The sequence below is a fragment of the Artemia franciscana genome, chromosome 10 (assembly GCF_032884065.1).
Source record: "Artemia franciscana chromosome 10, ASM3288406v1, whole genome shotgun sequence".
Classification (NCBI taxonomy): Eukaryota; Metazoa; Arthropoda; class Branchiopoda; order Anostraca; family Artemiidae; genus Artemia; species Artemia franciscana.
Genome location: NC_088872.1, coordinates 13,602,595 through 13,616,913, shown reverse-complemented (window position 1 = coordinate 13,616,913; position 14,319 = coordinate 13,602,595). Strand labels below are relative to the sequence as shown.

The 14,319-nt window shown below is 31.8% G+C and overlaps 1 protein-coding gene across 1 annotated transcript in view; it reads right to left on the bottom strand.

Moving 5' to 3' along the window:
* LOC136031810 (uncharacterized) overlaps positions 1–14,319 on the bottom strand; it is a 67,456-nt gene that overhangs the window by 4,204 nt on the left and 48,933 nt on the right. The window contains exon 6 of the mRNA XM_065711626.1: positions 3,707–3,886. Within this exon, the coding sequence (XP_065567698.1) occupies positions 3,707–3,886 (180 nt within the window). The remainder of the gene's footprint in view (positions 1–3,706; positions 3,887–14,319) is intronic.

The window sequence follows — 14,319 nt, the reverse complement described above, 5'->3', positions numbered from 1 at the left end:
TTTTCATGGAGAGGGAGCCGGATTTACGTAATTATTTGATAAACGATCAAAAACCAAATAAAAACTGTTGTGAAAAGTTTCTTCAAGTGAAAGTAAGGAGCAACATTAAAACTCAAAACAAACAGAAATCATTCTGCATATGAAGAAGTTGTCCCCTCTGCGACACCTTGCTCTTTACGCTAAAGTTTGACTGTTTGTTAGTTTTTTCAAGAACAATTCCTGAAACTCAAGGACCATTTAATTAGAATAAGAAGCTTTTTCAAAAGTGCTAAAAAAATTATAGCGGGAAGAGAGAGATACCGAGGAGGGGACAACCCCCTCATCTACGAATCAATTTATGTTCGTTAGTAGTTTAATGTTGATTTTCTAGCAATGACTGGTCGTGGATTATCTTCGTAACTTGCCTATTTAAATACCTAGCATTTCCTGCCTATTTCAATTTGGAAAGCAGTAGCATCAATTCAAGCAAATGTAGAGGGCGAAAATTTTTTTTGATTGTTCAATAAAAATAAAAATAAAAAGTTAGATACAAAAAAAGATACAAAAAGTCAGCCAAATTGACGCCCCTGTAGAAAAACTGTTTTTAGTCTAACATTTTGGGTATATTTCTTAGAATTTATGCTCTATTTGAAATTTCTACCACTCAGCCAAAGATTGCCTCTAAGCAACAATCAATCAATCAATTGTATCTATCAATATTCATAATACAAGATAAAGGAAATAAACACGGAGAGGAAAAAAATAACAAAAAAGAAAAACAGAAAAATGCAAATAGTTATATCAAACCTTTTTTTTATTGTTTGCCCTCAATTGAACTGGCAAATATATATTAGCAATGTTACATACATACATACACACACACATATATATATATCTATATATATAAAAATAAGTTGTCTGTGTGTGGATCTGTGGATGGATCAGGTGACGTCACCTGAAAAAACTGGATCAGGTGACAAAACTGAAAACTGAAAAAACTAAAAAAAAGGCAAAAACTACAAAAAAAACTAAAAACTAATAAAAAAAAATAAAAAAGCTAAAAAACTAAAAAAACTAAAAAAAGGCAAAAACTACAAAAAAAACTAAAAACTAATAAAAAAGCTAAAAACCTAAAAAAACTAAAAAAAGGCAAAAACTACAAAAAAAACTAAAAACTAATAAAAAAAATAAAAAAGCTAAAAAACTAAAAAAACTAAAAAAACTAAAAAAAGGTAAAAAACTAAAAAAACTAAAAACTAAAAAAAACTAAAAAAAAAGGAAAAAACTGAAAAATAAGCTAAAATAAAGGTAAAAACCAATAAAAAACTAAAAAAAAAAACTGAAAAAACTAAAAAACGGCAAAAACTACAAAAAAAACTAAAAACTAATAAAAAAAGTAAAAAAGCTAAAAAACTAAAAAAAACTAAAAAAACTAAAAAAAGGTAAAAAACTAAAAAAAATAAAAAATAAAAAAAACTAAAAAAAAGGAAAAAACTGAAAAATAAGCTAAAATAAAGGTAAAAACCAATAAAAAACTAAAAAGAAAAAAAGGAAAAAACTAAAAAAAATTTTCATCTAAAAAACTAAAAAAAACTAAAAAAGGTAAAAACTAAAAGAACTAAAAAAGAAAAAAATAAATGACGACACTCAAAGAGAAAGCGACCAGGACAAAAGGAATGTTCGATTAGCAATCAACAAAGCACCGGGACACAGGGAGTATAAATGACGACCAGGACATAAGTAAAAAAAAAACTAACAAAACTAAAAAGAAGGTAAAAACTACAAAAAAACTAAAAAGAAAAAAACTAAAAAAAGGCAAAAACTACAAAAAAAACTAAAAACTAATAAAAAAGCTAAAAAACTAAAAAAACTAAAAAAAGGCAAAAACTACAAAAAAAACTAAAAACTAATAAAAAAAATAAAAAAGCTAAAAAACTAAAAAAACTAAAAAAACTAAAAAAAGGTAAAAAACTAAAAAAACTAAAAACTAAAAAAAACTAAAAAAAAGGAAAAAACTGAAAAATAAGCTAAAATAAAGGCAAAAACCAATAAAAAACTAAAAAAAAACTGAAAAAACTAAAAAAAGGCAAAAACTACAAAAAAAACTAAAAACTAATAAAAAAAGTAAAAAAGCTAAAAAACTAAAAAAACTAAAAAAACTAAAAAAAGGTAAAAAACTAAAAAAAAATAAACAATAAAAAAAACTAAAAAAAAGGAAAAAACTGAAAAATAAGCTAAAATAAAGGTAAAAACCAATAAAAAACTAAAAAGAAAAAAAGGAAAAAACTAAAAAAAAATTTCATCTAAAAAACTAAAAAAAACTAAAAAAGGTAAAAACTAAAAGAACTAAAAAATAAAAAAATAAATGACACTCAAAGAGAAAGCGACCAGGACAAAAGGAATGTTCGATTAGCAATCAACAAAGCACCGGGACACAGGGAGTATAAATGACGACCAGGACATAAGTAAAAAAAAAAACTAACAAAACTAAAAAGAAGGTAAAAACTACAAAAAAAACTAAAAAGAAAAAAAAACTAAAAACTAATAAAAAAACTAAAAAATCAAAAAATCTAAATAAACTAAAAAAGAAAAAAAAAAGGAAAAAAATAAAGGAGAAAAACAAAACTAAAAAACGAATGTATATACAGACCGGGACACCGGGATACAAATGACGACCGGGACACAGGGAATATAAATGACGACCGGGACACAGGGACACAACTACAACGGGGACACCGGGGGAAACAGGGGGATATAAATGACGACCGGGACACCGGGACAGGGAATGGTCGATTAGCAATCACCATCAACAAAGCCCAAGGGCAATCATTAGAATCATGAGGTATAGATCTGAATACAGATTGTTTTCCCATGGACCATTATATGTTGCATGTTCAAGAGTCGGTAAACCTGACAATCTATTTATATGCAAAGACAATGGGACAGCAAAGAATGTTGTATATTCGCAAGTTTTACGTAGTTAAAACCATATATATATATATATATATATATATATATATATATATATATATATATATATATATATATATATATATATATATATCTATATTCACAGGTGGGACATAGGGACACAACTACAATGGCGCGTAACTATTATGGCGCGTAACGACTTACGCGCGCGGGGGGGCTTGGGGGGGGGGGGCGCGAAGCGCCCCCACCAACTAGGTGTTGGGGTGGCGCTCCCAACAGCTAGTATATATATATATATATATATATATATATATATATATATATATATATATATATATATATATATATATATATATATATATATATATATATATATATATATATATATATATATAAGAAGAAGAAAAATTAACCCAAATGACTTTCCATTAATCTTTTGAAGACCCCGATTGAGTGGCAATCTCTGATAATTTTTGGCTGGGAGTTCCAAACCCAAATCTTCTACCATTAATCCAAAGTATTGGAGCAATTTTCGCTGCAAGACAAATAAAAAAAAAGTATCCTGTCCCTTCAAACAAGTCAAACTGGAAATGTTTCCCTTCTCTTTTTGTGTTGGCCAATCCTGCGAATTTCATAAATGAAGTTGAGGCATTTCATTAATTAAAAGGAAAGAAATGATTTACTATAAAATTAAACTTCCTTATTTCTTGTATATTTTCGTAATTAAAAATACCCGACTTCTAATTACATTGAATTTTGAAAAACTAAACAAGACTTTAAAAAAGTGCTACCAAACCTGATCTCCAGTTTTTCGTGAGATGTTGACGGTTTTGACAACCGGATGTGACGGAACAACAGGGGATGGTGATTGGTTTAAAGGAGCTTCATCTCGAAGTGGATGTGATATGAGCTGAGGTGGCACGGGACTTTCAGTAGCTGAACCACGGTCGTTCGAATATTCGATATTATTACCATCCTAAAATTAATGAATTACATTTTCTCCATTAACTTCAGTCATTCCAACATTCGACACTTTTTCTTACAAATGACACTTTATGGGCCAAAAACTGGACTTTTTTTCCGACTTATTAAAGTTACCAGTGTTTCTGGGTAAATCAAGTTTGTATGTAGTAATCTGTATACAGGGCAATTGAATGATAAGAAAATAATCCTTATGGGTTGCTTAGTAGTAGTTAGCAGTAGAAGTAGCAGTAAAGCATAAAAATTTGCATGGTGTCCATTTATAAACAGTTTCAGATCACAACGTAAAATATCAAAACTTGATAAGAAGAAAATACAATTCAAATTTCCTACATAATTCTTCCCCGACAATTCTTAACACAATTTTACTTCCCAATAATTCTTATAAGCTTTGACTCCCTAATAATTCACTCAAATAATCCCAGGGCGCGCTAACACACACGCATAACGCGTAGTTGACAATACCACAATGGACTACACATTAATGAGGTACTAGTGACCACAGAAAATGTTCTAGCTGGGATTTCTAAGGAGTCATTAAGAAAAACTTCGACTTTATTGAACTTTGTGTTGAAAAATATCTTTCACTACTTATAGTTTTCGTTACGTAGTTATCTAAAACGCCTTCAGTACTCTTCTGTAATTTTTGTTTTCTGCCATTCTTCGTGTTTTTACCACATTATGATAATTTTTTGTAGGATCTATCACGCTTTGTCGTCTTCGTTATTAACTGTGCCGGCCTGACATAGCACAAAGAGAAATCAAAGTAAAACAAAAAAGATACTTCACGCCATTGGGTGATATGACTATTAGCACAGCTGATTTTCCGATTCCTTTAAAATTGATTGGCACTAGACAGCTGTAAGTTCATCTCCATTTGATTTGTAACCACAATTTGGTTTTCAGCGATTTTGAAAAGCAGATTTTGAAAAACGTCATTTGATTTTCTTTTTCAGTGAAGAAAATTTGGTGACGATAGTCGGCCAATACGTGAAGTATCTATTGTCTTGTAACAGTGAAGTTCCAAAAATAAAACTTAGTCGTTAACGACTCAGTACCTGAGCGAACCTAAAATGTTTGTTCTACTATACTAGAAAGCGTACAAAAATGATCAGTTTTGTCATCTTCTTAACATTTTTTTTCTGTCATATAAGTGCATACAGACGTCATAATTGATAAAAATGGAATCAAATGGTTTGTCCTACACTTTCTAGTACCTTTGATTGTTCTCAAAATACAAAGGGGCTTCTTTTCCCTCTATATTGTGCAATACTATCTTTATTTGCTTGTAACAATAATTGAAAATTTGAATTTTGTTCAGAATTATTTTTCTTGTGCCCAAAGAAAAACAAATCGAAAAAATGAAAGATTCAGTTTGCTGGGGGGTTTTTTCTCGCACATATAAAAACTGAATGTCCTAATAAATACAAATTACAAGAACTCATGTAAGCCAGCAGTATATTTATTATGATCCTATTTGATAGGACTTTTGGCAGTACTTGTTAATTAAACAAAACGCACTCAAGAATTGTGCTTAGGTTAGAACTAAAAAAAACTGGTTTCATTGCCACAAAGACAAGTAATAGGTGATAGAAAACACTGAACTTGTATAACTTGGGCTATATATGGGGGGAAGGGCGAGGGTTAGGTTGTTTTAGGCTAAGGGCGCTGTTCGAATACTTTACCCCCAGTAGCGAATCTCCAGCATTTTTACTGGGGGGTGGAAGAGAGATTCATATGCGGATAGTCAAGGGGCAGCGGATATATTGAAAATTGTTTCTCTAAATTATTGGGGGAAACTTCCCATTGCCCCCCCCCCCCAAAAAAAAACGCCTCTGTTTACACCCACCCCAGTCCCTAATGTGTATATATATAGCTCGAATTATATCATTATATAAATAAAGGTATGAAGGTCGTGTTTTATTAGGAATAACCTAATTCTCTTCTTGGATGTGTTTCCCTTAATTAACAAGCGTCATTTTGGCCTATTTAATAATTTGTTTTTATTTTCTTGGATTAATAATATATATGTTATCGTGAATGTCCGGAATCTGGTTAATGTCGACATTCATCGGTGAATATTCGAAATCCCCTTTCCTCTGATTGGTTTTAATTAGCTTTGCGAGTCAGCTTTTTCAGTCACAATGATGGTAAAAGTTAAAGTTGGCTTAGGTTAGATTATGTTAATTTACGTTAGATTAGGGTAGGTTAGGTTGGATTTGGTTTTAAATATTAGAAATGGGTAAAAAACCTAACCCAACCGGACTTCATTAACCAAATCTAACCTAACCTGGCATCATCAACCTTGCATTAAATCGAAAAAGTTGACTGGCACGCTGACTAAATCCAAGGAGGAAAAGATATTTATCACCGGTGATTGTTGACATTCACCGATTTGCGGCCATTCACGGTAACATATACACTTCTTAACTGCTCATATGTTTGTTTTATATCTTAATCATATTTCAATTATATATAAAATTCTCTCATTTGAGATGTTATATTCATATTCATAATTATTGTATTCACAGTATTTTGTTTCCCCTAATCAAAATTTCTCCCTTCATCTATACTATTATATAGATATTGTGTTGGGTGTTTTGCTATTTTACACGGTATTGACCCAATGTTTTTTCAGAATTCTTCTGGGCTATTAAAATTGTTTAACAGTTTTTATATTCTATAAAAAACAATGTCATTTATGTTGTCTTTTTGATAAATGGCTTCTATTGTCGTCTGAAATACAGCTCTTGAGCTTCTAAAGTTTCTACGGTATGTTTTTTTTTCTTCTCTTTTTTATAACAGCACCTTCGGCTGCCTTCTGGCAAAGGCTAGCACATTCATCTTCTAGTGTTCGAGAAACTGTTTCACTTATGTTATGGAACTGAAGAAATAGATTTCAAAACCAAAATAGGTAGAAAAATTCTTACTTCCATAAATTATACTGGCTTCCATAAAGCAGGTTTCAAATCTGACTTCCAAAAATTAGACTGACCATGTCAAGATTAAGGAAGGTCCATCCTTAATCAGAATCAAATTTTGAAGCCATGTTTTAGCATAGTACCTGCCATTCTAACAACAATACAGTTGCACAACAAAAGTTGTTTGTCCCAAAAAAGGCAAGACACCCACCCAATAATAAACTGTAATTTTCAAAGCACAAATCAACAGATTTAGAAATTTTGAAGCAAATGCATACCAAGTATGGTAACGCTAAATGACAACACCCATGAGACACAGCTATACAATTGATTTTCATACCTTTTCACAGTGACGGAATTTGATTGTTTTAAATTGTAATTTGCATTTGAACAATTGCATCTTAAATGAGAATCAACAGCCCAGAAGCAGTTTTAGCATATGGGCGCAGTTGAGCCATTTCATTGCGATTAAATTCATCACATCAACGCATTCTTTAAAGCAATTATTTTTTGGAGAATTGTGCTTTAGGCGTGAATTTGGAAAGGATGTTTTTGGAACATGTTCGCATTTATGACTCTGCTATCTTATATTATACCAGGAACGGACGACATTATTCAAAAACAATGTTTGACCTTCAGTTTTGCAGAAATATATATATATATATATATATATATATATATATTATATATATATATATATATATATATATATACTAGCTGTTGGGGTGGCGCTTCGCGCCACCCCAACACCTAGTTGGTGGGGGCGCTTCGCGCCCCCCCCCCCCCCAAGCCCCCCCGCGCGCGTAAGTCGTTACGCGCCATAATAGTTACGCGCCATTGTAGTTGTGTCCCTATGTCCCACCTGTGAATATAGATAGATATATATATATATGGTTTTAACTACGTAAAACTTGCGAATATACAACATTCTTTGCTGTCCCATTGTCTTTGCATATAAATAGATTGTCAGGTTTACCGACTCTTGAACATGCAACATATAATGGTCCATGGAAAACAATCTGTATTCAGATCTATACCTCATGATTCTAATGATTGCCCTTGAGCTTTGTTGATGGTGATTGCTAATCGACCATTCCCTGTCCCGGTGTCCCGGTCGTCATTTACATCCCCCTGTTTCCTCCGGTGTCCCCGTTGTAGTTGTGTCCCTGTGTCCCGGTCGTCATTTATATTCCCTGTGTCCCGGTCGTCATTTGTATCCCGGTGTCCCGGTCTGTATATACATTCGTTTTTTAGTTTTGTTTTTCTCCTTTATTTTTTTCCTTTTTTTTTCTTTTTTAGCTTATTTAGATTTTTAGATTTTTTAGTTTTTTTATTAGTTTTTAGTTTTTTTTTCTTTTTAGTTTTTTTGTCCCGGTCGTCATTTATATCCCCCTGTTTCCCCCGGTGTCCCCGTTGTAGTTGTGTCCCTGTGTCCCGGTCGTCATTTATATTCCCTGTGTCCCGGTCGTCATTTGTATCCCGGTGTACCGGTCTGTATATACATTCGTTTTTTAGTTTTGTTTTTCTCCTTTATTTTTTTCCTTTTTTTTTCTTTTTTAGTTTATTTAGATTTTTAGATTTTTTAGTTTTTTTATTAGTTTTTCTTTTTTTTTTCTTTTTAGTTTTTTTGTAGTTTTTACCTTCTTTTTAGTTTTGTTAATTTTTTTTTACTTATGTCCTGGTCGTCATTTATACTCCCTATGTCCCGGTGCTTTGTTGATTGCTAATCGAACATTCCTTTTGTCCTGGTCGCTTTCTCTTTGAGTGTCGTCATTTATTTTTTTCTTTTTTAGTTCTTTTAGTTTTTACCTTTTTTAGTTTTTTTTAGTTTTTTAGATGAAAATTTTTTTTAGTTTTTTCCTTTTTTTCTTTTTAGTTTTTATTGGTTTTTACCTTTATGTTAGCTTATTTTTCAGTTTTTTCCTTTTTTTTAGTTTTTTTTTTTATTTTTTATTTTTTTTAGTTTTTTACCTTTTTTTAGTTTTTTTAGTTTTTTTAGTTTTTTTAGTTTTTTAGCTTTTTTACTTTTTTTATTAGTTTTTAGTTTTTTTGTAGTTTTTGCCTTTTTTTAGTTTTTTCAGTTTTTTTTTAGTTTTTTATTGGTTTTTACCTTTATTTTAGCTTATTTTTCAGTTTTTTCCTTTTTTTTAGTTTTTTTTAGTTTTTAGTTTTTTTAGTTTTTTTAGTTTTTTTACCTTTTTTTAGTTTTTTTAGTTTTTTTAGTTTTTTAGCTTTTTTATTTTTTTTATTAGTTTTTAGTTTTTTTTGTAGTTTTTGCCTTTTTTTTAGTTTTTTTAGTTTTTTAGCTTTTTTATTAGTTTTTAGTTTTTTTTGTAGTTTTTGCCTTTTTTTAGTTTGACAACTTATTTTTATATATATAGATAGTTTTTTTTTTACTTATGTCCTGGTCGTCATTTATACTCCCTGTGTCCCGGTGCTTTGTTGATTGCTAATCGAACATTCCTTTTGTCCTGGTCGCTTTCTCTTTGAGTGTCGTCATTTATTAGTTTTTTCCTTTTTTTCTTTTTAGTTTTTTATTGGTTTTTACCTTTATTTTAGCTTATTTTTCAGTTTTTTCCTTTTTTTTAGTTTTTTTTTTATTTTTTATTTTTTTTAGTTTTTTACCTTTTTTTAGTTTTTTTAGTTTTTTTAGTTTTTTAGCTTTTTTACTTTTTTTATTAGTTTTTAGTTTTTTTTTGTAGTTTTTGCCTTTTTTTAGTTTTTTCAGTTTTTTTTTAGTTTTTTATTGGTTTTTACCTTTATAGTTTTTTTAGTTTTTAGCTTTTTTATTTTTTTTATTAGTTTTTAGTTTTTTTTGTAGTTTTTGCCTTTTTTTAGTTTTTTCAGTTTTGACGTCACCTGATCCAGTTTTTTCAGGTGACGTCACCTGACACATCCATCCATCCATCCACAGACAACTTATTTTTATATATATAGATATATTTCTTTTTACAGTAAATATAAAGATAAACAAGAATATTTACCGCATCTAAGTTTCAACATTGAGGTCACAACACCAACTGTTGTAATTATGCGCTAAAGCACGAAAAGACGTTTAGTTTTTCATGTCAATAGATTTCATTCAAACATGCATACAAATGTTGCATAGATCTACAGCTAACAAGACTAATAGCTCTATTGATAAAACAAATAGCTACATTTAATCTATTTCCCATGGTTGCAGTTACTTATAAGGTATCGTAAAAATTTCTTTATTTTTATCTCTTGAGGGGGGGGGGCAGGCAAGGGAACCAAAGTTGAGTTTTTCTCCTTATGAACCAGGTTTGCTGTTTATATTTTTGACAAAATCTTGCAATAAATTTTAACAGTAATTGCACTGTAGCGCATTGAGTCGATGAACGCAGGTATGATCATTTCAATAAACGGATTGAAAACATGCATAATCTTCTGCCTTGTATAGGGCTGAAGAAATTCTGACGTCCATCAATTTACTACCTTGAGTGTTTTCAAATATTATACCGGCCCCTCTCAACGTGCCCTGGCAGTCTCAACTTCTATGATCTGTCGCAAGTGTGCCTTTTTGGCGAAATTTGATGCATATAGGGTGTTTTCGTTTATTTCAACATTCCCAACAACATGCCTTGAATCCTCCACTGGGATTCAGCAAAGATACCCTTTTGGCTGCCCAGAGTGTCTATTAATTTAATTTAACATCCCCCTTCAACTTTCATTGAAATTTCAAATTAATACTCTATTTCGTTCCTGAGATACTGCATCTATGTCATTTTGCCAAACTGGATGTACTTAAACCCTTTGGTTTAGTTAAAAAGCAGTAGTACTAGCAGCAGTGGACCTAATAGCAGCAGTCACAGACGTTGTAGTAGTAGCAGTCACGATTAGTTATGCTCACAGTTACAAGTAGTCACAGTTGCAGTCGCAAGTAGTGGTAACTGCAAGCAGTTGCAGTTGCAGTTGCAAGAACTGAAAGTCACAATTAGCTGCAGCAATAAGTACTCGCAGTCGCAGTTGCAAGTAGTCACAGTCACAAATAGACGTAGTCCCAGTCGTAAGCATTCAGAGTCGCAAGTAGTCATAGACGCAGTCGCAAGTAGTAGCAGTTGCAAGTAGACGTAGTCATAAGCAGTTGCAGTAGCAGCAATAGTAGTATTTAGTAGAAGTAGTACCAGTAGATGTAGCAATCGTAGAAGTATTAGTCGAGGTAGTAGCAGCAGTAGCAGAAGCAGTAGCAGCAGTAGCAGTATTGCAGTATTAGTAATAACAGCAGTAGTAGCAGTGGTAGTAGTAGCGGTAGCAGTCGCGTAAAATTAGTAGTAGTAGTAGCAACAGTAGCCTACTGGTAGCAGTAGTAGTAGTAGTAGAGTGCATAGGCAGGGAGTAAGGCTCATGATAAATGAGGGAAAGTTGCCATTTAAGGTTACTCAGAAAGAGTAAGTATTTTTTTTAATCTCAAGTTCAAATCTATTTTACAAAAAAAAAAAAAAAAAAAAAAAAAAAAAAAAAAAAAAAAACGGCGTCGGTCATATCCAAACATTATATAACGTAAAATATGCTAAAACATACTTAATTACCAGTTACTACAGTGGAGTGGCTCTGGAGCCAATGAGTAAGTATTTTTTTTAATCTCAAGTTCAAATCTATTCTACAATAAGATACAATAAAAAAAAAAACGGCGTCGGTCATATCCAAACATTATAGAACGTTAAATATGTTAAAACAAACTTAATTACGAGTTACTACAGTAGAGTGGCTCTGGAGCCCAAGAGTAACTATTTTGTTTTATATGAAGTTCAAATCTATCTTACAATAAAAAAAACGGCGTCGGTCATATCCAAACATTATATAACGTTAAATATGTTAAAACATACTTAATTACGAGTTACTACAGTAGAGTGGCTCTGGAGCCCAAGAGTAAGTATTTTGTTTTATATGAAGTTCAAATCTATCTTACAATAAGATACAATAAAAAAACGGCGTCGGTCATATCCAAACATTATAGAACGTTAAATATGTTAAAACATACTTAATTACGAGTTACTACAGTAGAGTGGCTCTGGAGCCCAAGAGTAAGTATTTTGTTTTATATGAAGTTCAAATTTTTTTTACAATAAGATACAATAAAATAAAACGGCGTTGGTCATATCCAAACATTATATAACGCTAAATATGCTAACACATACTTAATTACGAGTTACTACAGTAGAGTGGCTCTGGGGCACTCCTCTCGAAAAGGAGGATCGAAGTTTAGGTCACTTTGCAGTAAAGATCCCAACTCAACCAAACGATGTCAATCAGATTACGAACAGTCATATTTATGATTGCTTTAAAGTAAATATTTCATTTTCGCTCCTAATTTTGGAATTGAATTTTATATTTGAGGACTCAACTGCCTGATTTCTTTTGGTTATTCCTTATTAAATAATAATCCTGTGTTCAATGTGGGACAAATGTGGTCTTTGAAAATGCTGCAATTCTACTATAAATAGACTTTAGAAGCCAGGCTTAAGAAGCTTTCTTGTTCATCATTAATTCCTACCGATTTTTTGAGACATTGCACCTGCCGCTGCAACCACGATTTCCAATTAATGCAGATAACGTGTATTACATAAATGGAAAAATTATTCGGCTTTTACTTATCAGGACTTGTAAAAAATAATCTTCCTTGTCAGTTACCAAGAATACCCTTTAAAGAGTTTAAAGTATTTTACAATAACGTCATTTATGGTTGTGACCTACGGTTATGACATCATTCGTCATCTTGTATACAAAAATGCAGTTTTTTGAAAGAATGATTTTATTGCAAGAAATGTGTTTGTTAATTACAAAAGATACTAGAGGTATCAAATCCCTTTAAAATGAACCCCTAAACGGCTCTCTATGACATGCCAGTGCCACATTAGCAACAGAGGAAAAACAGAAAAAAAAGATGTTTCCAGTGTAAAAAAAGGATTTTTCTTGTTGTTCAAACCAATGTTTTCTTGCCTATTCAAGCCAATGGATTGCAAGTTTTCTGATTAAGGTTTTCAGCTAAGATAATTTTAATGGCGTACTTTTTGTTTCTACATAACACCTCTTTTAAGGTCTTCAATAGATGTTTTGGGTACTATTGGCCGTGTTCGTCTTTTACTAGATTGGAATTACCGCCGCAACTATGATAAGGAAGCTGCTAAGTCTTGCTTAAGTTGGTAAGGTATAAATAATAGAATCCTAGCTGGTCATAGTACAACTAAAAAGTGCAAAGTATCAGTCATAGTAGCATATCTCCCGTGTAGTACCAACTGACGGAGATAGTATTGACTCGGATGAATTTTACTTACAGGAACGAATCGATAGGGTCCCAGGTAGAAAAATGGTATTTTTACTAGATTTCAATGCCCTGATTGGTAAAATGGGGATTGATGGTATCCTAGTCTAGGAAATTCGGTGTAGGAAAAGAAAATAGTATCGGTTACAGACTGCTGTAACTTTGTAGGTACAACAATTTAGGGATAACAAAAACAGTATTTTGTCATAAAACGACCTATAAGTTAACATGTTATTCACACGATGGTAAGACAGTAAACCTTATTGATTATGTTATAATAAGCCGAAGACTGACGGGATCGATAGAAGATACTAGGGTATATAAGAGTTCTGTTTATGATGTTAAAAGTAAAAATCACCATACAGTAGTGTCGAAGTTTAATCTAACGCTGAAATTTAGGAAAAATAACTAACTTCTGGAAGTTTATGATGTTGGTACACTCTGTGATGATATTTTAAGGTAAATTTTCCAGGAGCAGTGGAATACTAAACTAGAGAGTCTAAAATTTGACAATGTTGAAGATGCATGGAATAAATTTAGGAATACAGTTTGCGAGGTAGCAGTTTGCGAAGTAGTGGAGAAGCTTTTCATTTAAGCAGCGCTATTACATAACCTAAGAATCAAATGAAGAAAATACTAAGAAATTAGTTTCAAATTTATCTGAATTTATGTAGCCATTTTCCTTTTTTGTCTAGCAGATGTAAACACTGAGCTAGTCCAATTGGTTCCAAGAAAAAGACTCATTACTAGAAAATTTTCTGGAAAACATACAAAGTTATGTATCAATCGAGGTTTTTGACGCTAAAACCTACAAAATAATTATTCTAATCGATTCATCTAAGAGGCCACTGACTTTTAGAAATCACGTGCACCTGCTGGTGAGTGCGAACCGTGGCAAAAGCGTGCCATGCGGGGCAAAACTATGCACATATGTGGCACCCTGAGGTGTAAACTGGGTGGCGAAAGGTTGGCAAATCTTCTTAATGGCTAAAATATAAACAGTGTTTATGAAATAATGAACCCCTCTTATTTGCAAGGGATGAGGAAAGCAATTTCTGCGCGAAATACACGAAATTTAGGATATAACAAATGACTCTCTTCACAAGTAATCGTAAAAGTAATATCCGCAGCAACAATAACACAGGCATGTATCCAGATATTTGGAATGTGCACCATAGGGGGCCAAAATCAGAAACACAATAAAAAGCCCCCCACAAAAAAAAA